Source organism: Carassius auratus, chromosome 32 (genome assembly GCF_003368295.1).
Source record: "Carassius auratus strain Wakin chromosome 32, ASM336829v1, whole genome shotgun sequence".
Taxonomy (NCBI): domain Eukaryota; kingdom Metazoa; phylum Chordata; class Actinopteri; order Cypriniformes; family Cyprinidae; genus Carassius; species Carassius auratus.
In genome coordinates, this window is record NC_039274.1 from 14019042 (window position 1) to 14044679 (window position 25638).

General features: G+C 37.3%; 3 protein-coding genes and 1 long non-coding RNA gene across 10 annotated transcripts in view; 3 read left to right on the forward strand and 1 right to left on the reverse strand.

Annotated features, from left to right (window-relative positions):
• Positions 1 to 8132, forward strand: part of LOC113051626 (VPS10 domain-containing receptor SorCS2-like) — a 180592-nt gene extending 172460 nt beyond the window's left edge. Inside the window, exons 22-27 of one of the 3 annotated variants that reach the window (XM_026215524.1) lie at positions 1249 to 1361; positions 1473 to 1595; positions 1932 to 2031; positions 2834 to 2936; positions 3304 to 3536; positions 5099 to 8132. In XM_026215524.1, coding sequence (XP_026071309.1) covers positions 1249 to 1361; positions 1473 to 1595; positions 1932 to 2031; positions 2834 to 2936; positions 3304 to 3536; positions 5099 to 5163 — 737 coding nt within the window. In that variant the 3' untranslated portion in view covers positions 5164 to 8132. The remainder of the gene's footprint in view (positions 1 to 1248; positions 1362 to 1472; positions 1596 to 1931; positions 2032 to 2833; positions 2937 to 3303; positions 3537 to 5098) is intronic. The other 2 variants (XM_026215526.1, XM_026215527.1) reach the window with 2 other exon arrangements.
• Positions 8133 to 10872: 2740 nt separating this feature from the next.
• LOC113051659 (repressor of RNA polymerase III transcription MAF1 homolog) lies at positions 10873 to 15787 on the forward strand. Of its 4 annotated transcripts, none has more exons than XM_026215581.1 (8): positions 10873 to 11385; positions 12022 to 12106; positions 13826 to 13960; positions 14043 to 14205; positions 14351 to 14472; positions 14559 to 14678; positions 14755 to 14847; positions 15029 to 15787. In XM_026215581.1, the coding sequence occupies exons 2-8, from the start codon at positions 12024 to 12026 to the stop codon at positions 15051 to 15053; spliced, it is 741 nt and encodes a 246-aa protein (XP_026071366.1). In that variant the 5' UTR covers positions 10873 to 11385; positions 12022 to 12023; the 3' UTR covers positions 15054 to 15787. The 4 variants fall into 4 exon arrangements, with proteins under 4 accessions (XP_026071366.1, XP_026071368.1, XP_026071367.1 ...); XM_026215583.1 differs by having other exon boundaries at positions 13829 to 13960; XM_026215582.1 differs by lacking the exon at positions 10873 to 11385 and adding an exon at positions 11718 to 11937.
• LOC113051660 (uncharacterized) lies at positions 15178 to 16783 on the reverse strand. The gene is made up of 3 exons (XR_003276936.1): positions 16611 to 16783; positions 16475 to 16510; positions 15178 to 15353 (listed from the first exon to the last, which is right to left on the reverse strand). It is a non-coding gene; the product is annotated as an uncharacterized LOC113051660 (long non-coding RNA).
• Positions 15934 to 20729, forward strand: LOC113051658 (leucine-rich repeat-containing protein 14-like). Of its 2 annotated transcripts, XM_026215578.1 has the most exons (4): positions 15934 to 16524; positions 16621 to 16898; positions 18817 to 19680; positions 19830 to 20409. In XM_026215578.1, the coding sequence occupies exons 2-4, from the start codon at positions 16621 to 16623 to the stop codon at positions 20407 to 20409; spliced, it is 1722 nt and encodes a 573-aa protein (XP_026071363.1). In that variant the 5' UTR covers positions 15934 to 16524. The 2 variants fall into 2 exon arrangements, with proteins under 2 accessions (XP_026071363.1, XP_026071365.1); XM_026215580.1 differs by lacking the exon at positions 15934 to 16524 and having other exon boundaries at positions 19830 to 20729.
• Positions 20730 to 25638: the final 4909 nt, after the last annotated feature.

Consider the following 25638-nt stretch of genomic DNA (forward strand, 5'->3'; position numbering starts at 1 on the left):
AGGTTTATTAACATTTTGGGTATCTCCATGGCAGGTCTGTGTTAAAAACGAAGGAGAAATTTCACATTCCTTATTCACCTAAAATGCAAACTGTCACCATTTATTAACCCTTTATTGATCTTTACAAAGCCATATGGCCCAATTTTTTGACATGGTTTCCGTGCTGCTTTCAAAGTCTTCTCTAGATTTTCTATGGAAAAGGCCTGTGTAAAACAAATTAAAATTCTATTTGCCATGTAAACCAGGAAAGACAAATTATAACTTGAAGTGCAGCAGTCATGCATTAATGTTAATGAGAATCACAAAAGACCAGTTATTTCAATTAAATATTTTTAATAGAATTTATGTTTCTGTTGATTTTTCTGTTAGCGATTTGTGTTTAATTGCTCTGCACATCGTGTGATATGGCGCTTTAGCCCTGCATGTACTGCATGAATAATCTGGACCTTGTGACAATCACAGACTGTATATAATTAAACATCAGAAGAACACTCTCAATACAGTTGCATTTAAAACCCAACCTGAGGTCTAACCCTATTCTTGTAATGAGAGTGTTAAATAGAACTGAAATATTCATGTGATTCCAGAGCTGCGATGAATATTCATGAGCGTGTTGCGATAGGGATGAGGTCATGCTTGGAAAGCAGAAATGACAGTCTCCCTCAGAGACAATGTTCAGCTTGAATGCAAAATGAAGACTGCTGTCATATTGTTTGTCCTCAAGCTGAAAGTAAACCTTTTAGTTACGTTATTTTATAATTTATTTTGGATGACTTGCCAACTTAAATTTCTGTAGAGAAATTACTTGCCTGGAAGATTTTCATTTATTTTTTTATTTATTTTTTTATCTTTTAAACTGGCTATACAAGTCTTTTTCAAATTTGTCGAGTCATTTGAAAGTTTTAAAGGTATATAGTTCACCCCAAAAATGAAATTCTGTCTTTATTTACCGTAATTAATCACCTTGCTTCTTGTCATTACAATGCCCACATTCCATACCCATTTGTGAGTGTGAGACTGACTGAAAGTCTTTGTCTACCTCACCTCTTGCCTCTTCTTGCTCAGTAGCATCACCTCAAATAGTGAGGCTTTTAGTTTAACTAATACGAGTTCAATGATTATGAATTATTGTATTTATTATTCTTTTGTGCAACAGAGGTGTGAATCTCTCAGTAGTTTTTTTGCAACTGCAATACTAACTTTAATATGTTCACAATACCTTGATCATAATACAGCGTCTCTCTTCAGATCAATTCCAGGTCATCCCATTGAGTTTCAGTCGTAATTTGGATCGCTTTAACCCAAACATCCCTGAATGGAGACAAGATGTGGGACAAGTCGTATCCAAGATTATCGCTAAGGTTCTCGCCTCAATCATTGACACAAACACACACACACATTCATGCCCTGTTTGTTTTATGATGCCAGATATGTTTAAATGTACTCATCATGCCTCACTCTGTGTCTAACAGCTCACCGGGGTTCCTCAGGATTCTTTGGTTACCATGGTGAAGCCCGGTCTTCCCACCACTGCAGACCTGTATGTTCTTCCTCAAGAGAGCACACCAGTGAAGAGAAGTGTGTTTGTGGATAAGGTACATATCATGCTGCTTGTGATAATGAAGCCATCTCAGACATGAGAAGAGATACATCCTAAGACAACAAAACATTAGTCTAGCGGTGACCTAAAGTGAGGACATCCTAAAACAACTTGTTAGAGCCTGGAGATGCTATTTGCATCAGAACTAAACATGATACACAGTAAATGGATAAGTCAAGTAAATTCATTTCTTGTTTATGCCTTACCTTGATTACTAAGACACAATGAAAGGAATAGTAATAACTAGCATATGATGGTAAGAATATCTGGAAGGGATATCTGTTAGTATTTAACTCTCATATTCTTGTGTGTGTGTTCTTCATTTGCGTAGCGTGTTCCCACCATAAAGCAGATTCTGAGTGAGAACAACGTGAGCTTCATTGTGAGAGGAGGGTTAAGAGTATTGGTGACTCTGGCAGACTCAGATAGAGGTGAGCAAAACAAAACAGATTCTACCACCTGACAGACACACACACACATCTAGAAAGTATATCAATGAGCCACTTAATGATCATAGTATTACAGCAAGCCCTTCATCAGTAATTACTAAAAAATAACCAATGTATTTCAAAGGAGCTATAACTAGTGACGTGTCTGCCAGCACAACACAGACTGGTGCGTCACCTCTACCTCTTGCTTTTAGAAGTGTCATCTTTGTTCTTTAAGTACTGATCTGCTCATACAGTGATAGAAATAATGCAATAATGTCTTCTGTTTCTGTCCTGTTTTTCATCTAGTTGTTACGTAGAGTTGACTTCATTTACTCTTATATGTATGCTTCCTTTGGCTTGCATTTCTGTTTGGGTTTTGAGCTGTCAGTCATGGTGCTCTTTGGTTTGAAAAACATGCTGTTTGAGTTTCCTTTACTGTTAACATTTTATCTCAACTTCATTTTTATTTTATTTTATTTTTTAGTGGTTTGAAAGTTTGTGAAAGTTTCTTTTTTCACTGTTGTTTGTGTCACAGCCACACAAATGCCTTCAACCACACAAGGTGTGTACATTGTGTGTGATTTGTGTGATTTTGGTTCTGGTTTAAAAAATTTTTTTTTTTTTTATTGTTTGGTAAGTTTTCAAATAATTAAAGTAATAGTTAAAGGGTTCACCCAAAAAATTAGCAAACTATCCTTTTAATCCCTGTGGAATTGCACGTGCTAATGATAGACAGGTTAGCAGATAATTATGATAAACGATGCATTAAAGTGTGATGATCAGAGATGTTCCTCTTCTGCAGGCTCTCGTCTGGCTGCAGCAGGTCCAGGTGTTTGGGCTCTAGCTGTCTTTCTCCTCGTCAGTCTGATCTCTGCCGCAGCATTCATACTCTTCAAATTTAAAAGGTTTGGTTTTTTCTCCCACAGGTTTTATTCTATGTATACTGCAATATTTCATGTTTTTTGGAGACTTCCCTGTCATTCCTGGGTGTGTTATTAGAAGAAAAAAAACATTTAATTACTCAACCTATTTCCAAATGAATAACATGCACAGCACACTCATTGTGTCTTGCTGCCCATCACTGAATCGCATGGCATTCACATGTATGCAGGAACCACAGGTTTTCTTAGAAAAAATCTGTAATCTTTTGATAATGCTATTGATATTCACTGCCCCGTCATACCCCATCACTGATAAATGCATGTTCAGTCCCCACATGTCTAATTGACAGCCAGATTATATAACAGAACATGAACTACAAAACTGTGACAGGAAAAACTACAAAAACCATGGTTCCTTGCTGAGGCCAGAGGAGAGCAGCCTAACGCGTCCCTGGCTGCGTTTCAGAAAACTGCCAGGACGAAACGTTTATGCCCAGATGCACAATGAGAAGGAGCAGGAAATGACCAGCCCTGTCAATCACAGTGAGGACACACAGAATATCATTCAAGGCGAGGAGTTCATCGATGACGACCTTGACTCACAGACACTAGGTAACGCCGGAAGTAGGAGCAAATTCAGTTACTCTAGACTAACCAGTCACTACTAACCAGAAAAGAAAAGTTATGATCAGTCACTCTAACATCAGTTTACTACTAATTCAGAAATAGGGTCTATTATTTGATTTTTTAAATCACAATTTAGTCTGAGGACCAATTCTTACTATAAACTATTACTTTTGCCTCAATAAACTACTTATTTGCTTCTTATGAATAGTAAGGTAGTCGTTAAGTTCATGTATGGAGTATGATTAAGGGGTTTAAATAAGGCCATGCAGAATAAGGCATTAATATGTGTTTTTTTATAAACTAATAAACAATCAATATGCAAGTAACATGCATGCTAATAAGCAGCTAGTTAATAGTGAGAATTGGTCCCTAAACTAAAGTGTTACTGATTTATTTGAACACTTTACAATAAAGGTAATTTTGTTAAAGGGTTAGTTCATCCAAAAATGAGAATTATGTCATTAATGACCCTCATGTCGTTCCAAACCCGTAAGACCTCTCCGTTCATCTTCGGGACACAGTTTAAGATATTTTAGATTTAGTCAGAGAGCTCTCAGTCCCTCCATTGAAGCTGTGTGTACGGTCTACTGTCCATGTCCAGAAAGGTAAGAAAAACATCATCAAAGTAGTCCATGTGACATCAGAGGGTCAGTTAGAATTTGTTGAAGCATTGAAAATACATTTTGGTCAAAAAATAGCAAAAATTACAACTTTCCGGGTCTGTTGTGAGTGCGACTGGTGTGACAGTTGACGTACGACGCTGCTGACGTGTTATCTTTGTTATTGGGCGCACCAGAAAGCACATCAGCATCATCATACGTCAACAGCATCACTGAACGCACTCACAACAGACCCGTAAGAGAAGACAATGCTGAAAATTTTTTTTTTTTTGTCATTTTTGTTATTTTTTGACCAAAATGTATTTTCAATGCTTCAAAAAATTCTAACTGACCCTCTGATGTCACACGGACTACATTGATGATGTTTTTCTTACCTTTCTGGACATGGACAGTATACCGTACACACAGCTTCAATGGAGGGACTGAGAGCTCTCGGACTAAATCTAAAATATCTTAAACTGTGTCCCGAAGATGAACGGAGGTGTTACGGTTTTGGAACTACATGAGGGTGAGTTATTAATGACATAATTCTCATTTTTGGATGAACTAACCCTTTAATGCATGAGGTATCACAAACTAATTAAGAACTATACTTTTATACAATGAATGTTTATTTTATTGAAATTGAACCTTATTTCAGAGTGTTATCATTTATTTAAATGGGTCAAAAGGCACATAAAACTATTAAGCTTCTAATATTATTAATATTGTTTTATTTGTTCCACTTACTATATTTTTTAACATGGCTTTTAAATGACTTGAATGTTATCATTACTATTTACCTCATGGGTTGTTTAAAATGTCTACAATTCGAAAAGACAAACTTATAAAAATGCATTTAGAGCAATTTATAGGTATTATTATTTTTCTTCGAGTGATTAAGAGCATTTTTTCACTTGCTGCCTTTACAAAACCTAATTCTGCTTTTCTTGTTGCCAGGCAACCACTCAGGAGTGGTGTTGAGCATAAATTCAAGGGAGCTGCACAGTTACCTGACCAGCTGATGACCAATGTGAAGGTGCCAGTGACGAGCACAATAGACTATGCCTTCCTCCTCTCTTACAGGAGAGAGATCAGAGACGCGCCTGCACCAAACCTTCTGCTCCTCTCTCTATCTCCTCTCTGTCTTTGTTCCCTCATTCCAGGAGGTGGAGTTTGTACCCTTCACTGATGATCACATATGCTCGCGTACATTTTCAAGTCCGTTGATCTTTGCACCCTGCCGTCTGTCTCATCCCTGTCCACCTTCTCTCTGATTTCTTCTCATTATTGCTCTTATCACAGAAGCATCAAATCAGCCCCACTTACTGATTCCCAGGGAGAAACTCATTGACAAATGCTTTATTTTCCATCTTTTGTTTGTTTTGTGCCTCTCCTGTGTTTTGTCTTTCAGTCTGAATAGTGTTTTGACGCTCTTAGGCCATGGAGGTGCTGTGGTCATTGTAAAATTCAGACTAGATGAATAGGTGAGTAAAAGTGCTGCAGATGTGGTGCAGTGCAGGATACAATACAAATTTAATTCAGGGGAAATGATGTTTGTTAGATGTAGCCAAAGGGAAAACGTTTAAGATCTCCTGTCACCCTCCTTTTGTTTTGTATTGTAAATGTCTTTGAAATCAATTTTAGCTGAACCCATCAATTTTCATATGCAATAACACATGACATCTCTAGCTTCAATCACTAGCTCTATTCTTTTGCCCAGTTTCATGATTATGCTGTGCAGTAAAGTCAAGTAGTTTTTGTCCATGTCTGAAGCTGCAATATCTCAGTGATGTTTTTCTTTTCCCATTCCACATCAATATCGATGGTGCAATTAATAATGGTGACAACGATGTAAAACGTATTAACATTGATCACACTGACCCAAGAAACGCAAACAAGCTTGGTCTGTTTTATTGCAAAATATGATATTACAGTACCTTTCCCACTACTGCCAAATCAGCACAGCTGGAAGCTTCTTGGTGTTCCTGGAAAACCTGCACCAGTTATCACGATCATCGCTTAAATTCACAACTCCCGGGACGTCTTTTTGTGGGGTGTCCTCAGGATAGGGCCTGGGACATTGACTGTTTGCCCCTTGAGCCTTATTCCGGTCTGTTTTCTTCAAGAACTACATTGCCAAATTTTCATGTTTCAGATTATAGTCCATCTTCTAAAGTATCTTTACTGCATAATTAAACAATATCCCCTAGCGAATCAAATTCCATCATTCATCATGTCAAAATCCTTAGTGAAAGCTAGCTAAATTCACATTCTCCTTTATTTAGATTTCCTCACAAGCATCAGCCATTAGATCTTGACACTCAACACAGGATGATGCACAGCATAGCAAGTGCTACCTGTCAGGTGTAGTGTGTGTATAAGCCTATATTAGGCACAGAAGGACACGGTTACGTCCCTTTCGTTTGGTTTGTATTGTGTATATATAATGTGTACATAGAACCTTCTGTATATAGACCCTCCTAAATATGACACTTTCTATATGACCAAAATGTGCACTGATTGCTCCCAAATGCCTCGCACTGGGTTTTCTTGAATTCAGGAGTTCTACATGGACATGATTTGATCACTTCTGCTTCTTTGTCTTCATTCAGCATTGTATACTGAAGGATATTCTTAATATTTCACACTAGTTATAACATTCACACTCATACTACTACAGAACTCTGTCTTTGTGTGCATTCCAATATATATATATATATATATATATATATATATATATATATATTTTTTTTTACATTTTAAGGGTTCTGCTGTTTGCATCTCGCTGTAGAAATGACTAGTGTTTTATGGATGTGAATGGATGAGGGTTTCTCACTTGAACTAATCACAGTTCATAGCTTGTGATTTTATAGCTCGTCATAGCGTGATGTTCAGGTGGGTTCAGGGAATACTGCATTTTCAGCTGAGAAAGACACTGTGTATGTTACTTCATTCTACATGAGAGAGAATGGGTTCAATTGGAAGTAGGGTAACCGTATGTGCTCTTTTTCCCAGACGTCCTGGCCTGGGATTTCTCAATTAAAATGCCTGCTTCTTTGTTTTCCTATTGCTGTCATACTTGCTCAAAGTAATGACTAAAAAGTAGTGGTGCAGGCATTGGACATAAGGACCAGTTGTGGTGTGCGAGAAAGTGGGATCTACAGAGAAGTCAAAACAATGCAAATATGCATACACAGGATGTATGAGGCCTGTAGAGAGCGTCAAATGGAAAATAAAGTAAAAACACAGAAATTTTCAACAGTTTAGAAATGGAAAATGGGCAAAAGATAAAAAAAAAATGTAATAATAGGATGTACCGTCAACCCTATGGGAGGGAAGACTTGACCAAACATAGTTTGCAGGCTCACTGTCTCTTGAACACATTCTGTTGCAGTCTTTCCAAGTTTGATTCAAACCTTCAACTCTGTTTTATGACCGTCTTGAGTCTATAAATTCTCTCAGCATACACCAAAAAGATTTACATGTTCCAGTTTATGCTTACTGTATGTATATCAATAATACATACCTGTTGATTTCTAACAGCATTGCACCAGAAGCTGAACTTTTTTTTAAAACCTGTATATGCACAGTTATATAGTAGTGTGTCATTTGTATTTTTGTTTCCATCCATGAAGCGATAATGCAGAAACGCTTGAGTGTTATTGATGAGACATCTTCCACTAAGAGACGTTTCTGTGCAAGTTTACCTTTGTGATGGCACACTCCTGCAACAAGGACACTTGTATACACACCTGGATCCTTTTTGAAATTCAGTCTCAAATGTGGTGGAGAGACACAGTTGAACTGATGCTATATTATTATTATAATTATTATTTTTTTTGTTCTTGTTTCTTTATAATGTAAATGTTTTTGACTCCACCGCAACAAGTGAAAAGCACTTAATCAGCGCGTCTGAATTCAAATACACTAACTGTAAAGATTTGTTTTGTTAGTTTGAACTGTTCAATAAAGTTTTAATATTATTCATTAAGCTGATACTGTTTTCTTTTTAGCCTATAAAACAGAACCTTGGCTGATGATTCCTCTTCACGACCGTAACCTCAATAAAACTAATTTATATGGCTGGTGTGATGTTAATTTGATTTGATGACATTTAGGGCCCTATTTAAACGATCTGAAACGCAAGTGTCAAAGCGCGAAGCGCAAGTAAGTTTGTGGGCGGGTCTCGGCGCTGTTGCTATTTTCCCGGCGGGATAAATGGCTCTTGCGCCCGGCGCAAATCTAAAATGGGTGGGTCTGAAGTAGCTTCATTATTCATAGGTGTGGTTTGGGCGTAACGTGAAATAAACCAATCAGAGCGTCATCCAACATTCCCTTTAAAAGCAGGTGCGCAAGTTCCATTATGGATTGCTATTATTATGGCGTATTTACCAGGCGCACGCCAGGAGCGGTTCACAGCTGAGGAGACTGATGTTCTTGTAAGAGCAGTGTAAGACAGAGAAGTTGTGTTGTATGGGGATGGGAGAAACCCACCCAAAATAGCGTCGGTTAAACAGGCGTGGGAGGAAATAGCCACAATTGTTTCATCGATTTTTTTTCCTGGTTCTTGACGGACAAACCAATTTGTCAGATGTCCTTATATACATATATGTATTGCCACTATTGGGCAAACAGGTCTGATCCTTAATTACTACAATTAGCCTGAATAATTTGTAATCAAGATTTATGCCTATTTTTTCACATCTTCGTGACACACCACAATGATTTCCGTCATCTCATGTGTTAATATTTTTTTAGTGTAACAATTTATGAATCTTAATAAAAATCTGTGTAGATTATATGAGCAAAGTGTATGCGCGTTGTGCACGCTATATACATTAAGGTCAAACATGCGCCCTTAAAATAGCATAATGAACAGCGCGCAACGCGCCACTGACTTTAGACTAGGTTTTTTCTGGTCAGTGGCGCAATTGCTTAATGGAACAGCAAAATAGCACCAGGGATTGTTTGCGCCGGAACACGCCTCTTTTTTTGCGCTGATCCGCCCAGGGAGCGCAAGTTCATTCACTAGTTTAGCGACGTGCTTCTGTGGAGGGAAAAGCGCGCTTTGCGCGGGTGCAAAATAGGAATGACACATGCGTCGGTGTACAAAGTCAATTGCGCTGGGTGCAAGATAGGGCCCTTAGTAAGTGTTTGCACAGAAAAAAAATTGTACAAAACGGTTCAATAAAATACAGGTTGGTTGGTTATTTTTTTATTTTTAAGAACAAAATGTGAAGCATGTGAAATTGTCCAAACTGTGTAAAAAAAAAAAAATACAGGTGCTCAGTACTGCAATCTGTAAGACACTTTTTAAGACTTGCAACCCTCAGATTATTCCACTGAATTAAAGTATACGTTTTGCATTTTCCGTCATTCATTTTCTTCTGTGTTACATGCAAATACACTAAGCATAAACTTTGTAGTGCACATATTTGAACATTAGTGAGGTTCATGGCATCGGAAAGCATGAATGGCGCCGCCCTCACTCAGGACTGTTTTTCAATTCTACAGGCTCACTGCATAATTCCACTTAAAAAATGAATTTTAAATAGTGAATGGTGCAGTTTACACACACAAACTGAAGCGCGTGTGACGCTCGCGGTGATTTCAGTTTCTGCCATCTCACTGAATGAGTAAACACATGAACTCCAGAACTGCACTGAGAATCACTTAATGAGCATTTGACCTTTTGATTTGAGTAAAACTAGCATCACATCCATGGGCGTAGGTTTGGTTTAATTAACAGAAAAAAATGAATTTGGGAAAAAAATAAAATGGAATTTGGGGAAAAAATAAACGGATTTCATAGGGCCCTATGATTGACATATTCAATGACTGGTGATTTTCTTGTGATGAGATGTTAGCGTAACGTTAGTGCAGAGGCAGCAGGACATCTCATGAACTTAAGTGACATGACATTCAGCGAAGTATGGTGACCCATACTCAGAATTTGTGCTCTGCATTTAACTCATCCAAAGTGCACACACAGTGTGAACACACACACACCTGGAGCAGTGGGCGGCCATTTATGCTGCGGTGCCCAGGGAGCAGTTGGGGGTTCAGTGCCCTGCTCAAAGTTGTGGTATTGCCGGCCCAAAACTCAAACCCACAACCCTAAGGTTAGAAGTGAAGTGACATTCAGCCAAGTATGGTGACCCATACTCAGAATTTGTGCTCTGCATTTAACCCATCCGAAATGCACACACACACACACTGTGAGCACACACCCGGAGCAGTGGGCAGCCATTTATGCTGCGGCGCCCGGGGAGCAGTTGGGGGTTCGATGCCTTGCTCAAGGGCACCTCAGTCGTGGTATTGAAGGTGGAGAGAGAGCTGTTCATGCACTACCCCCACCCACAATTCCATCCGGCCCGAGACTAGAACTCACAACCCTTCGATTAGGACTACAACCCTCTAACCATTAGGCCACGACTTCCCGTTAACCTTTTAAATCGTCTGTTACATCATCTTTTATTCAGTTTACATATAAGAGCCACAAAGAGTTTGTGTGCAGTAAGACTCTAAAAAAAGAAACATTCTGTGATATGTGGCCTTTTTACCATTATTATTATTATTATTATTATTATTATTATTATTATTATTATTATTATTATTATTATTGTTATTATTATTATTATTATTATTATTATTATTATTACATCTTCAACATATCTGGTCCACACTCCCAGTACAGCAGGTGGCGGTTATCCACCAATAATAAAAAAAAAAGGAAGAGGCGTGGCTTGTACGTTGTTCTCGGAGATAGAGACTGTTATTGGTTTTCCAGATTTTTACAAACGTAAGACAAGAAATAGGAGACGTAATCGTTAGCGAGAGGTCACAAGCGCTAATTTAAGTATCGGTTGGATCAAGTCTCGTAATTTAAACCGACAATTATCGTTTTCAGGAGGATCTAGGTCAAGAAAGGGATGCTGCTGTTACAGACACAAATGCTGAAATTTATGTTGCGTTTTTTCAAAATAAGAAGCCTTGTCGTAAGCCGAATATGTCAATCTCGACCGAGTCATTTTCTAATCGAATGATTTTTCATTGTACAAAGTATTTTATTTCTGTCCCGCACCGCGCGTAGACGCCAAAGCATTTTTAGCTTGTATTGTATTGTTAGTTGGACAACAACTCCGCAAACCGATCTGTTTGTGAGCCTAACCTAACTTACTAGGTTACTGTATTCATTCGCCCAGAATTTTTTTTATTTGGAAAGTGGCAGTACAACAGTAAAGGTAAGCATTACGATCGATACACTGTCAAATGTCGTCATTATTAAAGTATAGTTGGTCAGCTATTGAATGTAAATAATCGAATGTATTTATTCCTAAACCACTTTGCTCTTTCGTAACGTAATATTGTCTTATTTTGCCAGTGAATATGCCCACTTTAGTCTTGTATATTTTGATTTTTTTTACCTTACACGCCCATGTCGATTTATAAAGTAGGAAGCGCTTGTTGGGGGGAGGGGCAGATGTGCTCTTACGATTATCTAATGGTTTTCAGATGTAGTCAACAAATAATCCGTCTTTTAATGAAGTTTTATGTGTGGTCTATTGAGTTCGCAACTTACGCAATACAAAAAAATGGAAATTATGTATTTTATTTAAACAAAAATGCCATTTTCTTGTTCATACATACAATAATGTGTCCATACGTAAACTTGTTTTTAGTAACGCACTAAGCGGGAGTTATTTCACTTTTCATGTAAATAACCAACGCTACACGCACCCAACGCTTTCCATTCGGGCATCTCCATTAGTGTTTCACTTGAACTCGATACAACTGTTAGTATGTAACAAGTTATGCACAAAAAAAATGAATGGCAGACACTTGGCTTCTGTTAAGTGTGTGTGTGTTTTGTTTTCCAGCTATGAAGCTTTTAGAGAATTCCCTTTTTGAGGCATTGAGCTCCCAGCTGTGTGTTGAAACTGGAGATTCCCACATCCTAGGCAGGTATGAACTTTGAAAATAATATCAAATGCTTTTTCTTTAAACTGTTTTGAACTCGAAGTGTTGTGATTTACGAAAATGTGTGGTACCTTGTAAAACCTGGATATATGAGAGAAAATGTCAAGTGTGCTCAGGCTTTGCAAAGTCTCTTAAAGTCTCAAAGTCTCTCAAAGTCTCTCACTTCCAAATTTTCAAACCCAAAAATGAAAATTCTGTATTTTACCAGAGACCCACCCTCATGTCATTTCGAACTTTGAATCTTATAGTGCTCAATGGATATGTGTTGATCAATGTTTAAAAGCCTCTATTAAATCTGTGTCTCTTCAGAAGACTAGAAACAAATCACTCTATTCATAGGGATTATTTTTATGATCTCATTATGAACTTTTTGAATCTTCAAAGTTTTTGTGGAATGAACTGTCAATGAGGGGACCAAAATGTCTCAGGTTCCATTAAAAATACCATCATTTGTGTTAAGAATATTCATTATTCATAATTCATAAAGGTTAATGAACGACATAAGGGTGAGTAAATGCTGACAGAATTTTTCACTTTTGGGTGGACTATCCCTTTAAAATCATGTAAATGTCTGTAGTTAATGCACAGATTAATGAATACACAGTCCTAAAATATTTAATTTGGTACAGATGGCTCTTTCGGAGTGCAGTCTCCGTAAAAATATAAAGAATCCTTATCCAGTCGACACAAACATCTGGAAAATTAATGGAAATTCATTGGTTAAAAGAGTGCCCTGGATTTAAGTTGTTTTAGAGGGTTTAATCCTTGTGTTTTAACAACTGTGTCTCTTAATTCAGTAGTTCCATACTTTAATAATTTCAAACAATGTCACAGTGCTGAATGCTGATGTAAGTGATTATTTAATCTGTTTTGTTTTCACTAGTGTATACTCGTTTCATGGTTATCTTTTGGGTTTAAAACTGTATGGTAATATTTCCTTTCACTTTGTGAAGACGTAATAATATACCCTGAATAGATAACTTGTTTGTTGTATTTGTTGATTGTTGTACCCCTGACACAGTGTCCCCTAACACATACCGGTGTGGTTATTTAGGGGTGCATGTAAACACAGCTGTGTTTTATACGATCTGCCAGCTTCTGTAGAATTTAATCATGTTATTGGACTAGTGTAGAGTGCAGTACAGAGAGATCAAAGGTGGTATTTGATTAGAGCACAGATACTATATATATATATATATATATATATATATATATATATATATATATATATATTTAAGTGTGTTTGCTTGTTTCTTCTGCTGATTTGAGGAGCTTCAACACCACTTGAAGGAAATGGGCAACAGTGTCCTGAATCATCTCTGTGTGTCAACCTTTGCCCTTCACCTATAAATACTCACAGGACTGTTACTGGGACAGTCTAAAGTTGCACAACCTCTCTTGCATAAGACAGCAAGATACGCATGCACAATTTTCCCATGCCCTCCCCCCTCGCTGTACATCTGTTACAATTTTTGCCAAGCCTAAAAATATAGGTTTGGATAAATCTAGCAGTCGAGGTTGGGAAGATTCAAATATTTGTTTTAATCTTATTCAAGTAGTTAGAATTTTACTGCAATTAAAAAAAAGTTTGTATCTTATATGAAACCCAAACAATATATTATGTCGACATTTGTGTGTGCAGTTGTTTATTCTTATAATAATCAGATCAATCGCTTTGTTATTCCTTTTCTCTTTTCCTATTAGTAGGATCGAGAGCTACTCGTGCAAGATGGCTGGTGATGACAAGCACATGTTTAAGCAGTTCTGTCAGGAAGGGGAGCCACATGTTCTGGAAGCGCTGTCACCCCCTCAGTCCAGCAGTGCTCCGAGCCCTAACCTGTAAGCCTTAACGCATGACCATAGGCTTCACCTCAGCTATTGTGGTTACACTACACAATCTCTCTTGTGCGCTTTATTTTAGATTGGGGAAGAGTGCGGAGGACGGAGAGAACCCACTGAGTGATAAGTGTTGCAGGAAGACCTTGTTCTACCTTATCACCACTCTGAACGAGTCGTTCCGGCCCGATTATGATTTTAGTGCTGCCCGTGCCCATGAGTTCAGCCGAGAGCCCAGTGTTAACTGGGTTAGTATGACTGGTTTCCACTGTATCATAAAAACACATCTGCTGTGTAAAGAACTTATGTAAAAAGTAGTTTTGAAAGGGTTGTATATGAACCTTTCGGAGGTTGTTTGATTGTGTTTTCTAACGGTCTGTTTGTGTCCTTCAGGTGGTTGAGTCTGTTAATAGCAGCCTTTATTCTGCTGTGGGGGAGCAGTTTAACTCTTTAGGCCCAGAACTGTGGAATGCAATTGATCAAGAGATAAACTTGCAGAGCTGTGACATCTATAGGTGTGTGAGGAGAAAATAAATGATTTATTCCTCATTAAATGTGTTCTGTACACTTATTTTAATAACAGCCATTATGTTGTTTGTAGCTACAACCCAGACCTTGACTCTGACCCGTTCGGTGAGGAAGGCAGCCTGTGGTCCTTCAATTACTTCTTTTACAACAAGAAGCTTAAACGCATTGTATTCTTCACTTGCCGCTCAGTCAGGTCAGTAATCACTCACTGTACACACATTATATAAAAGTAATTTACTTGTCTTTTTTTAACATCATCATCTGTTCAGTGTTCTCAGTAGTTATGGTCGCAGTGGTCTTAACAATGAGTTGGACATGGAGTTGGATGATGAAGAGGAAGTGGACAACTTCATGGAAGACAGGTGAGATTGATTTAATGAAGACATCTTCATACACCACGTAATTCATAAAGGCTCAAGTTGTCATAGACCATTAAAACAGGGAAAAAATAAATAATTGTGATTTTTACAATATGTAATAGGTCTGTGAGCCATCTCTGTTTGCCATAGTCTTTTAAAAAGGTATCTTTGTTCTGTTTTGCAGGTTCCCCCGAGCTCTGTGCGTCTAAAGCTTTCTCAGGGATGACAACCTGTGCCTCAGCCAAATGACCTATCCTTTGCACACAATTCCTTCTGTCCTCTTTAAGGGGGAAAACATTTTTATTTTCTGGGGATTTTTATAAAGGCGTTTCGTTTTTTACTTTGGTCTACTGTGGGCTGAGGAGGGTTAATTTTACAACTTCCATTTGCCTCTAAAGAACTAAGAGACTTTCAAGAGAATTCCAAGAGAGCTGATTGGACAAGGTCTTACATTGACTCATTTAGGCATTGGCTGAGACGAATAAAAACCCATTGGAGACCAGCTCATCCTAGAAGAGAAAGTCACATTCAGACACCAGCATGTTAACAGTGGACCTATAGACATTTTAGACTTATTTTTTTCTGAAATCTTTATGTAAGACTGAACTATAAAGCTTTTTTGGGGAAATTTAATTATTTGAAATTCATCTATTTTAGTATACACCACACTGATTTGTATTATTATTAAATGTCTTCAGGTTTCTGTGCCAATCGTTGTTTTGGCATAGCTGTATAGTAAACATGCAAACCAAATATTTGTTGAAGCTTTTAAGCTGTCCATGAATATGTAAATTTTTCATAATGATGTGAATTGTATAAATAACAGACATGACATGGAAAGAAAAATGAGAATGGAATATGTTGCTTGTTGCCAGATATGCAAATAGCATTCAATTAAAATGATTAAACATCTGGAACAATAAAAATACAGGTTTCATCACCATATTAGGCTTTTATATTCACTTTTATCTCTTCATTTGTAACTGTTTTTTTAATACTTGTTCTACCTTAATACCTGGCTTTGTGTTTAATCCAATGCACACACAAAAAATGGTTTAATGTCAAGATTTTTATTTTAAATAAAGTATATAGTTGGTTTACAAACTAATAACTAACAATGCAGTAACAATCAATTTGTTGACCTTTTTTTCATTTTGCGATAAAATTTATTTATTATGGAAGTGCAAAACCAATTTTTACGCGTTAGAAGTTGCAAATCTTCACTATCATGGTTCCTTCCTTGTTGATTTTGGGTCAGGCGTCGTCGCCAAATAAATGTGTCTTTGTTGCGTCATCAAAAGGCGACTATGTTCAGCCGTAAATATCGGGAATGGAGTCGGAGCGGCATGGAAAAACACCCCAGATATTTTTTTAAAAATTGTAAGATTTATACTGATCGTACAGAGTTATATTTTACAAGTCAATTTCTCATGTTCCGCGTATTGTTTTCAAGCCATAAAGCAGAGAAAAATTGCTACAACGCGCTAAAGATTGATCAAATATTAAATCCTATATTTTGGTGTGGCAAATTAGACATTTAAGTCGCTCGTGACATTCAGATGCCTGTTGAGCGAGTATAACTGAATATAAGATGCAGGATTACAGTGTGATGAGGGAGGTCATTTTGTACCTGCTTTGAAAACATCGAGGTGATTTCCGGGGCATTCTGGAGAAACAAAGGTTTGTTTCTTTAGTTTCTTGTTAATTAATCAACATGCTGTAATCGGCAATTTGATTTGTAGTATTAATCCCTGATGCGTCCTCACCTGTGCACAGATGGTGCAGTCTTTGGTGAAGCTGTGCGCCCGGGAGGTGGTGAGTGACCACAGCTCCTCGCCGTGTTGGTTGAGTTGTGTGCCGCGGGAGCTCTACCGAGCGTTACTGGACGCTGCCTTCACCCACTGCCGTCCTCTAGCTGTCGGTGAGCTCGTCCAGCGGTGGCCCGAGAGAACACTGACCGTTGGAGGCAGCAGAAAAGCGGACGAGTGTCCCCCGAACCGCCTCTGCGTCCAGGCTCTGCTGCTGGCTGTGGTCAGGGGACTGACGGACAAGAGGTACGGATGTGTTCTCTCTACATGTCCCTTTTCAATTGAATGACAGAGGGTGCCATAGAAGAGACGTACGCAGTACAGTGCCAGCATGTTACACATAGTAATGAAATTAATCATAACAGCATGTGATATGTAGAAGTGTCATTACTAAGGCATGCATGGATGACAAATAATATAGGAATTAATTAAAATGCTGACTTTGGGAAGGGTTGTGAGTTCTAGTCTCGGGCCGGACGGAATTGTAGGTGGGGGGAGTGCATGTACAGTTCTCTCTCCACCTTCAATACCATGGCTTAGGTGCCCTTGAGCAAGGCATCGAACCCCCAACTGCTCCCCGGGCGCCGCAGCCATTCTGCCCACTGCTCCGGGTGTGTGTGTGTGTGTGTGTGTTCACTGCTCTGTGTGTGTGCATTTCGGATGGGTTAAATGCAGAGCACAAATTCTGAGTATGGGTCACCATACTTGGCTGAATGTCACTTCACTTAATATCAAGTTATTTTCTAGTATTGAACCTCAACACACACAAATAAAAAAGCCCATAAAATGATATATTGACATTATATATATTTTTTAAATTAGCCACTAAACTGTAATATATGCTATGTGTGTGTGTGTGTGTGTGTGTGTGTGTGTATATATATATTATAGTTTACATCTGTGTATATATAATAGTTTAGTGGCTAATTAAAAAAAATATATATAATATCAGTATATTATTTTATGGGATTTTTTACTTGTGTGTGTTGAGGTATGGGATACAGCTTTGTCATAATTATTCAACCCCTGCTGTTTTTAAGTCACTAATATACTGCCGAAGTCTTTGCAAGATGGCCTGATGAAAGGAGGAAAAAAACATTTCAATGCAGAGTATAAAAATAACAGACAAGCATGTTGGGACATCTTGCCTAATGCCACTCTTAACCAAGATGAACATAAAACACTGACTTGAATATGCTAAAATTCAGTCAGAGGTAGGTGTCAAGTGAAAATTCATGATTTGCTCTGACATTATTCGTTTTCAGAATCGTCTGTTAGTTTATTCTTACTGCAGACGTGAACTGTAATGCTTATGGACTTGTCTTTCTGGGCAGGATAAGAGATATTAATCGCGAAGCTCGATGTAGCCTACCACACCGCTGACAGTAATTGAATACAAAATATTTTTTTGTACATCATGTAGCCTAATAATTATGCAGTAAAACATTATATATTAACTGGGATTATTAAAAGTAACTGAACCATTTGACATCTTGGACAGTGTAAATGCTTGGAAATATTCATGTCTATTAATTCCATTCATTATTTGTAGCGTGCCTGCCATCCAATAATTCGCAACATGTTTTGTGCTTTGTTGCTTATCATCAGAAATAAATGGTCAGCTTTCAAAATTTGCTTTCAAATATTTTCACAAAATACAAACTATAAATGTGTTTCCAGCCACAGAAAGACGCCAGTAAAACACAAAATGTCACGTAAGGTGACCTATATTAGTAGTTGTAGTCCTTGTGGTGTGAATGTCATCTCGGATAGATCTGTAACTGCGGAAGAAAGTGTCGTGTGAACGCGCCTTTTCTGCGCCAGACGTAGTTGCGCCTGATCGTGGTGCAACAGGTGTAAATATTTATCATTAAGCTGGACGTTGCAAAGCCCAGTGTAGGACTTATACCCAGCTTTTTTACGTCTAAATATTAAATATTTGGTGGAATTTGAAGAAAGCAGTAGCTACGTGGAAACCAAAAACTATCAGTGATCTGGAAGCTTTTTCAAGCAAGGAATGAGCCAAGATTGCAGTAGAGACGTGACAAGCTTCTAAGCACTTGCAGGCAGAGTTTATTGAACATTAGACAGTCATTTTGTTTTCTCTATCACTCTGTTTTTTGTATTGGTTTATATCGAGCTCTCTATGTCCCTCTCTTACCAGGTGTTGCCTGCAGATACTGGATCTCAGTGGACTTCAGTGTGAAAATGGGAGAGTTGAGGACTCGATGGGCGGATGGTCCCTCAGTGTTGCCCTTTGCTCAATGGTGCTACAAGCTCGAGCTGCTGCCTCCAGGGCTCACAGGAGAGATGGAGAGAGAGAGAGAAAAAGAGGACTGGAAGCAGAACGCAACCGGGGCTCTATCAAACGAGACCGGGGCAAGGTAGTGTCTGGGAATAGTGGTCAAGGGAGTCAGGGAGGACACGAAGCGCAAGAAGTAGAGAAGATGGAGTGCAAAACTAATGAACGGATGTTACCAGAAGATGAGTCAGTGAAGGGTGTCAGGAGGAGGATGGAGATCCAGAGAAGAAAGACTTTATCCGAGGGGAAATCAAACACCAGCAGTAATAACAGTAGTTTATGCGACCAAGACTGGGACGAGGTAGTTGTGGTCCATGTCAGGACTGACCTTTTTGTTAATTCTCGTTCCTGGGAGCGTGTCCGTGATGCCCTTAGTCAGCCAGGTCCACTACGGCTCCACTGCCGCTACCTCCGCGTGGAGGAACTCTCGGCACCCTCCATAGCTTGCTTGTTGGGTCTCTTGCCTCAGCAAAATCTGCTAGGTGTGGACATCCGCTACTCCAGCCTTGGGGCGTCAGGCCTGGCTATGCTGCTTCCACTGTTAGCACCTTTTCCTCAGCTGCACTCTCTGAGACTGCATTACTGTAACTTGGATTTACAACGCACTCAGCCTGGCCAGCAGGGGGCACTTCAGGACATGTCTAAAGGACTGAGTTCACTGAAGAAACTAAAGAGATTATGCCTGACTGCACTCCGACTGCCAGGACACCTGCGCCTGCTGCTCAGGTACAGGATAAATGCAATGACGAATAGATATAAATAGATTGCAATACTTTATTTTGGGTGTATTTGACAGCCTGCTTGACAGTGTATGTTTTTCTGAACCCTATGAAAGCAACATTTCTATGAAGTTGGCACATGTTTTCTGTTTGCAGCTCTCTTTCCCAGCCTCTGGAGGTGCTGGAGCTGCCATACCTGTGCCTGACCTCCACGGACCTGGCCTACCTCTCCTGCAGCCAGCACGCTCCATTCCTGAGAGAACTTGACCTGAGCGAGAACTGGCTCGATGAATCGTCCCTGCCCTCTCTGCGCCGTCTCTTAGCTCAAGCCCAGAACTCTCTGTGCCAGCTTTCACTCTGTGGTTGTGGTCTCTCAGACACTCTCCTGGGTGCTCTTCTTCCCTCGCTGTCCTGCTGTCGGGCTTTACGTAGCTTAAGACTGGCCTTAAACCCGCTCTCTAGGACGGGACTGCTTTCCCTGGCCCGTACAGCGGCAGGAATGCCTTCTCTTCGTCTGCTGCTCTATCCCAATCCACTAGAGGAATATGAGCCTGGTCTGCCGGCTCTCCCCTCCAGTGCTCAGCTGCTGGATTGGCGTCTGTTAGAGGAGTCTGAGGACAGGGACTTGACTAGGAGGTTGCTGGAAGAGGTTCTGAACTTGAGAGGACGATCCCGGGACCTTCTAGTGACCTCTGACCTTTTAAATTATAGTCCCGACTTAACTGTGGATGATTAGAGGGTGAATGTCCCAGAACTCACTCTTTTAATAAGTGACTATCAAAACTATTCTTAAACAAGTACTCTCAGAATGTTTGAACCACTCATAGGGAATGTACTTGTGGTTGCCAAGCTTTTTTCAGTTATAGCAAACCTTAGCTTATACACACAATCTAAAAAGGCCAGCTAGCGGAAACCTTATCTTATATTATATGCAGTTTCTCACATGAAATGAGTTTGATTTGTATTTGTTTGTTATCCATTACATATGGTTTTATTGCTTTATAGGGCAATGTTTATGGCAAACACAGATAGAAGGAACATGAACACTTCTAAAAAGTTTTCTTTTTTTTTATATATATACTAAACTCGTGTGTACTTTTCTGAATTTTTTTTATGCTACCAGTAATAATAATAACAACACATTTTTGTATTTTGTCAGGGCCAAATCTTTTATTTTTGTGTGAAATGGTTTTCAACAGTATATGCATTTTTGCCAGTCTAATTTAACCTGACAATTTTTAACGTCTCGTGGTGGAAATCAAGACCTAAACGGATAATTTACTGGACAAATGAAAAACTTACCCTCTAAATGATTTTATGACTTCATAAAGAACTTTCAGACATAATTTCTAACTGTCCTTTAATGACTTTGGTGTTCAATTAACGTTCACAGACACAGAATTAAACCAGTTTGTGAACGTTCCATGCAACCTGTAACTTGTATATTAAAAAAAAAAAATTGTATTGCACTTTTACAACATTATTATTTGTCCTGGAAAATATTTTAGTATAACACAATTCTGTTAAAAGGAGTTTTTATTTATTTTTATAATTTGTTTTATTGTGTTACTGTCAAAGGTTGCAGAGTGTAAAACTGTCAAAATGCTTTCTTGAACAAAGAAGTCATGTCACATACAAATATTATTGTCTTGGTACATTTAATTTACTGTCATTCTCTATTATATTTTGACAATAGTTTAAATATTAATTTAATACAAAAATTCAATCTCATTATTCAGTCTGATTCCAAAACTATTTTTGAATCGAATTTATTATAGGTAACTAATATTAAAACCGTTTTTGTTACTTGTGTCACTATACCAAAAATGTATTTATCATTTTAAAACTAAAACATAATACTTTTCAAATAATTTTAAACAAAATTGAAGCAATTGCAATTAATTATTCTGTCTATTTATCGATATGTCTTTCTGTGTCAGGGAGAGGATGAGGTTAGAGTATATTAAGAACGATATATCAATAACAGTATATTATGTCATTATTTGACCCTTTCATCCATCTTAAGGCCAAAATACCAATACCAAACCCAATACCTATACAGGTTACTGGGTTCCACAGAACTGATTTCACAGCATTTGTAAGCTTCGTTTTCAAAGGCTTGCTCTGCATGGGGTCCACACGTGTTTCGTTGCTGCTGCAGACCACTCTGCATGACACAACTTCCCCCGTACTGAATAAGGTGTCATGTAAAGCAAGGCTTTCGATGTTCTTTGCTCGGACCTCAATATGAATGTGTTGAGCCCACATAATGTGCATTGGCTGGCCCAATAACATCCTAAAATTCAGACACTTCAGGGCCTCTTCTGCATCCTGGCAGTATTTAAAGGTAACAAAACCATACCCACTTGATAAGTTGGTTGTTTTTGTTCTGCACACTAGCACAGAAGAGATGGGTCCGAATGAGTGGAATTCTGCTTGCAGCAGTTTTTCAGTCACATCTTTGTGCAACCCACCAACAAACAGTGACCCTGTCATTTTGAGCGTCCTTTTGGAAAATATTCTCCTCAAAAGCTCCTTGTACAAAGTACAACTGCTGAGAAAAACTCACAAATCTGCGAATAAGTAACAGCTGCGTGCAGTGTGGGATTTAGATCAGCAGATCACTGCGAGAACCGGCAGCTCTGCTCCTTTTATAGTTTTTTTTTTTTTTTTTTTTTATTATTTATTGTGAATGCAAACAATACAAAGATGACATCAATTATATACAACTTTGTGTAGAGTACACAATATGTATCAACAATATGTCATCTGAATATACAAAACAAACATACAATTTAACAATTGCTAACATGAAAAATAAAAAAAAGAACATGAGGGTAAGATATTGATTTATATTTCAAGTAGAGTATACAAATTAAAGTCATTACAAATTGAAGTTGTTTTTCTAGCTTTCTTATTTACAGAGGATGAAATAGTATTAAGATACATTTTAAATTCTTTCCGAAAAACAAGAAAAATTGGTTTGTTGTTGGTGAATTTACATTTATGGATATAGAATTTGCCAAGAAAATAAATTAAATTTATAACAAAACAAGATTTGTTGTTATTTGAATCAGAATCAAAATGTCCAAAAATAATATCTTTAAAAGTAACAGATATGTCTTTCTGGATATTATTTTTAATAAATGTTTCCACATCTTTCCATAGATGTTCAGCATAGGAACATGTCCAAAATAAGTGAAAAACAGTTTCTGTGTGAACTTGGCAGAATGAGCATCTTGTCTCAATATTGTTTTTATATTTAATCATAAAATAATTAACAGGGTAAAATTTATTTAGTATTTTAAATGATACTTCTTTCACTTTATTGGTGAGAAAATATTTTTGTTGTAAAGACCAAATCTTTTTCCACTTTAAATTTTTAAATAAATTATTCCAGTAAGAGATTGCAGGAGATATTGAGATAATATCTTCAGTAAAAAGGGATCTAACTTTTTTATTTCTATCTTTTTTTCCTGAAAAACATATTTGACCTATTGCAGTGTCTACTGGCTCAGGGAAAGCAATATTTATTGTAGTAGATTGTTTGTAGTTTTTAAAAAGCATACAAATTCCTGATGGTATTGCTCCCATAACTATTGCAAACTCTTTGGGAGTAACTGGCATGTTGTATTCTGAAAGAAATTCTGCATAATTCATTAGTAATCCTTTGTCATTAAATAACTGACAAACTAAAAGTAATCCATTATTAAACCACCGATCAAAAAATAAAGTTCTATTTTTGTATAAAATATTCTGATTGTTCCAAATAAAGAATTTATGGGGAGTGAAATTATGTTTATATATTAAAGCCCATGCCAAAAGAACCTGTTGGTGGAAATTTGAAAGTTTGATAGGAATTTTTGATAAGTTATAGTTGCACATCAATAAAAATTTTATACCTCCAATATATGAAAAAGTTTGTTGAGGGAAAATATTCCAGATGGAGTCTTGATTTTTCAAAAATCGATGAAGCCAATTTATTTTGAAAGTATAATTTAAGGAACTAAAATCAATAAAGTTTAAACCACCTTTGTCGTAAGAATTTAAAATTACAGATTTCTTCATATAATGGCATTTATTTTTCCAGACAAAATCTGTTAGAGCTCTATCAATCAATTTACATGTAGGCTTATCTACATATAGAGATTGTGCGGCATAAGAGAGGCGTGAAAGTCCCTCAGCCTTAGTGAGCAAAACTCTTCCTTTAATAGATAGATCCCTTTGAAGCCAGCAATTAAGTTTTTTCTTAGTTTTTTCAATAATCGGATTAAAGTTTGTTGTACATCTATTTTTTTCTTTAGTTATTTCTATACCAAGATATTTAACAGTGCTTTTAACAGCTATGCCACATATTAAAGAGAGATTACAATTTTTAATGGGAAATAATACGCATTTATCAATATTGAGATTTAAACCAGAAACTTTAGAAAATGACTGAAGGATATTTAAGGCTACTGGGATTTGAGAGGAATCTTCCAAAAACAATGCTGTGTCGTCAGCCAACTGACTAATGATTAATTCTGCATTTCCAACAGTGATTCCTTTCAGGTTACTGCTTTTAATATGTAAATTGAGAAATTGCACTGCAATTAAAAACAGATAAGGAGACACTGGGCATCCTTGACGAACACCACGATTTAGAGAAAACCTGGGAGAGGTGCCGTTTTTCAGTTTAATTGAACTATTTCCATTTACATATAACATTTTTACCATCTTACAAAAATAATCACCAAAACCAATTTTTTGAAGTGCTTGAAATAAAAAACCATGTTCCAAAGTATCAAATGCTTTATAATAATCTAAAAAAAAGATAAAGCTGTCATTAGAAATTAAATCAGAATAATCTAAAATATCTAATATTAATCTTATATTATTAGATATATGTCTATTTGGCATAAAGCCAGATTGTGTTTCATCAATAATAGAAGGTAACACTCCCTTTAATCTTTTAGCCAGTACTAAAGCAATTATTTTATAATCATTGTTTAACAATGTTATTGGACGCCAATTATCTAATAAAGTAATATTTTTACTTGGCTTGGGAATTAAAGTGATCAGCCCTTGGCATAATGTGGGTGGAAGAAACGATTTATTTATGCTTTCCTTAAATACGTTTAACAAAAAAGGGGCTATGTTTTTACTGAACATATGATAGAATTCTGATGTTAGACCGTCTGTACCAGGGGACTTATTCATTTTTAAAGATTTAATTGCTTCCTCGATTTCTTTTAAGTTAATGGGAGAATCACAAATGGTTTGATCAGTGTTACTTAATTGATTAATGGAAAATAATGACTCAAAAAAATCATGAGCATGTTGTTTGTTAAATTTAGAGGTGTACAAATCGTGATAGAATTTAGCACAAAAATTTGCAATGGCCTTTTGGTCTTCACAGAGAGATCCATTGATTAGTAGCTTTCCAATCAAATTTGTTTTCATTTGTTGTTTTTCTAGTCTAAAAAAATATGAAGAGTTTTGCTCACCTTCCTCGATCCATCTTTTTCGTGATCTTACAAATGCTCCCTGAGCCTTTTCTTTATAAAACTCATCTAGAACATTTTGATGCTGAACAAGCTCAACTTTTTCAGCATCAGACAGAACCATTTTAGATAGAAGATTTGAGATTTTATATATTATAATGTTCTCTTCATTTTTTTTCTTTTTAGCCAATTTGCTACTAAAAGTACGCAAGTATTTACCAATTTCATGTTTCATCAATTCCCAATTACTACAAAAGTTGTTTTCCTCATTAGCTTTTTCAAAATATTTAGTGATTATGAAATTAATTTTATCCTTTACTTCATTATACTTAAGCAATGAAATATTCAACTTCCAATATGAGGTAGTTCTATGTAAATTAGCAGAATTTGATAGAGGAATGCGTATAGAGATGCATTTGTGATCAGAAAGTGGTGATGGAATAATATCAGAAGATACATTGTTTAAATCTCTAGAGATAAGC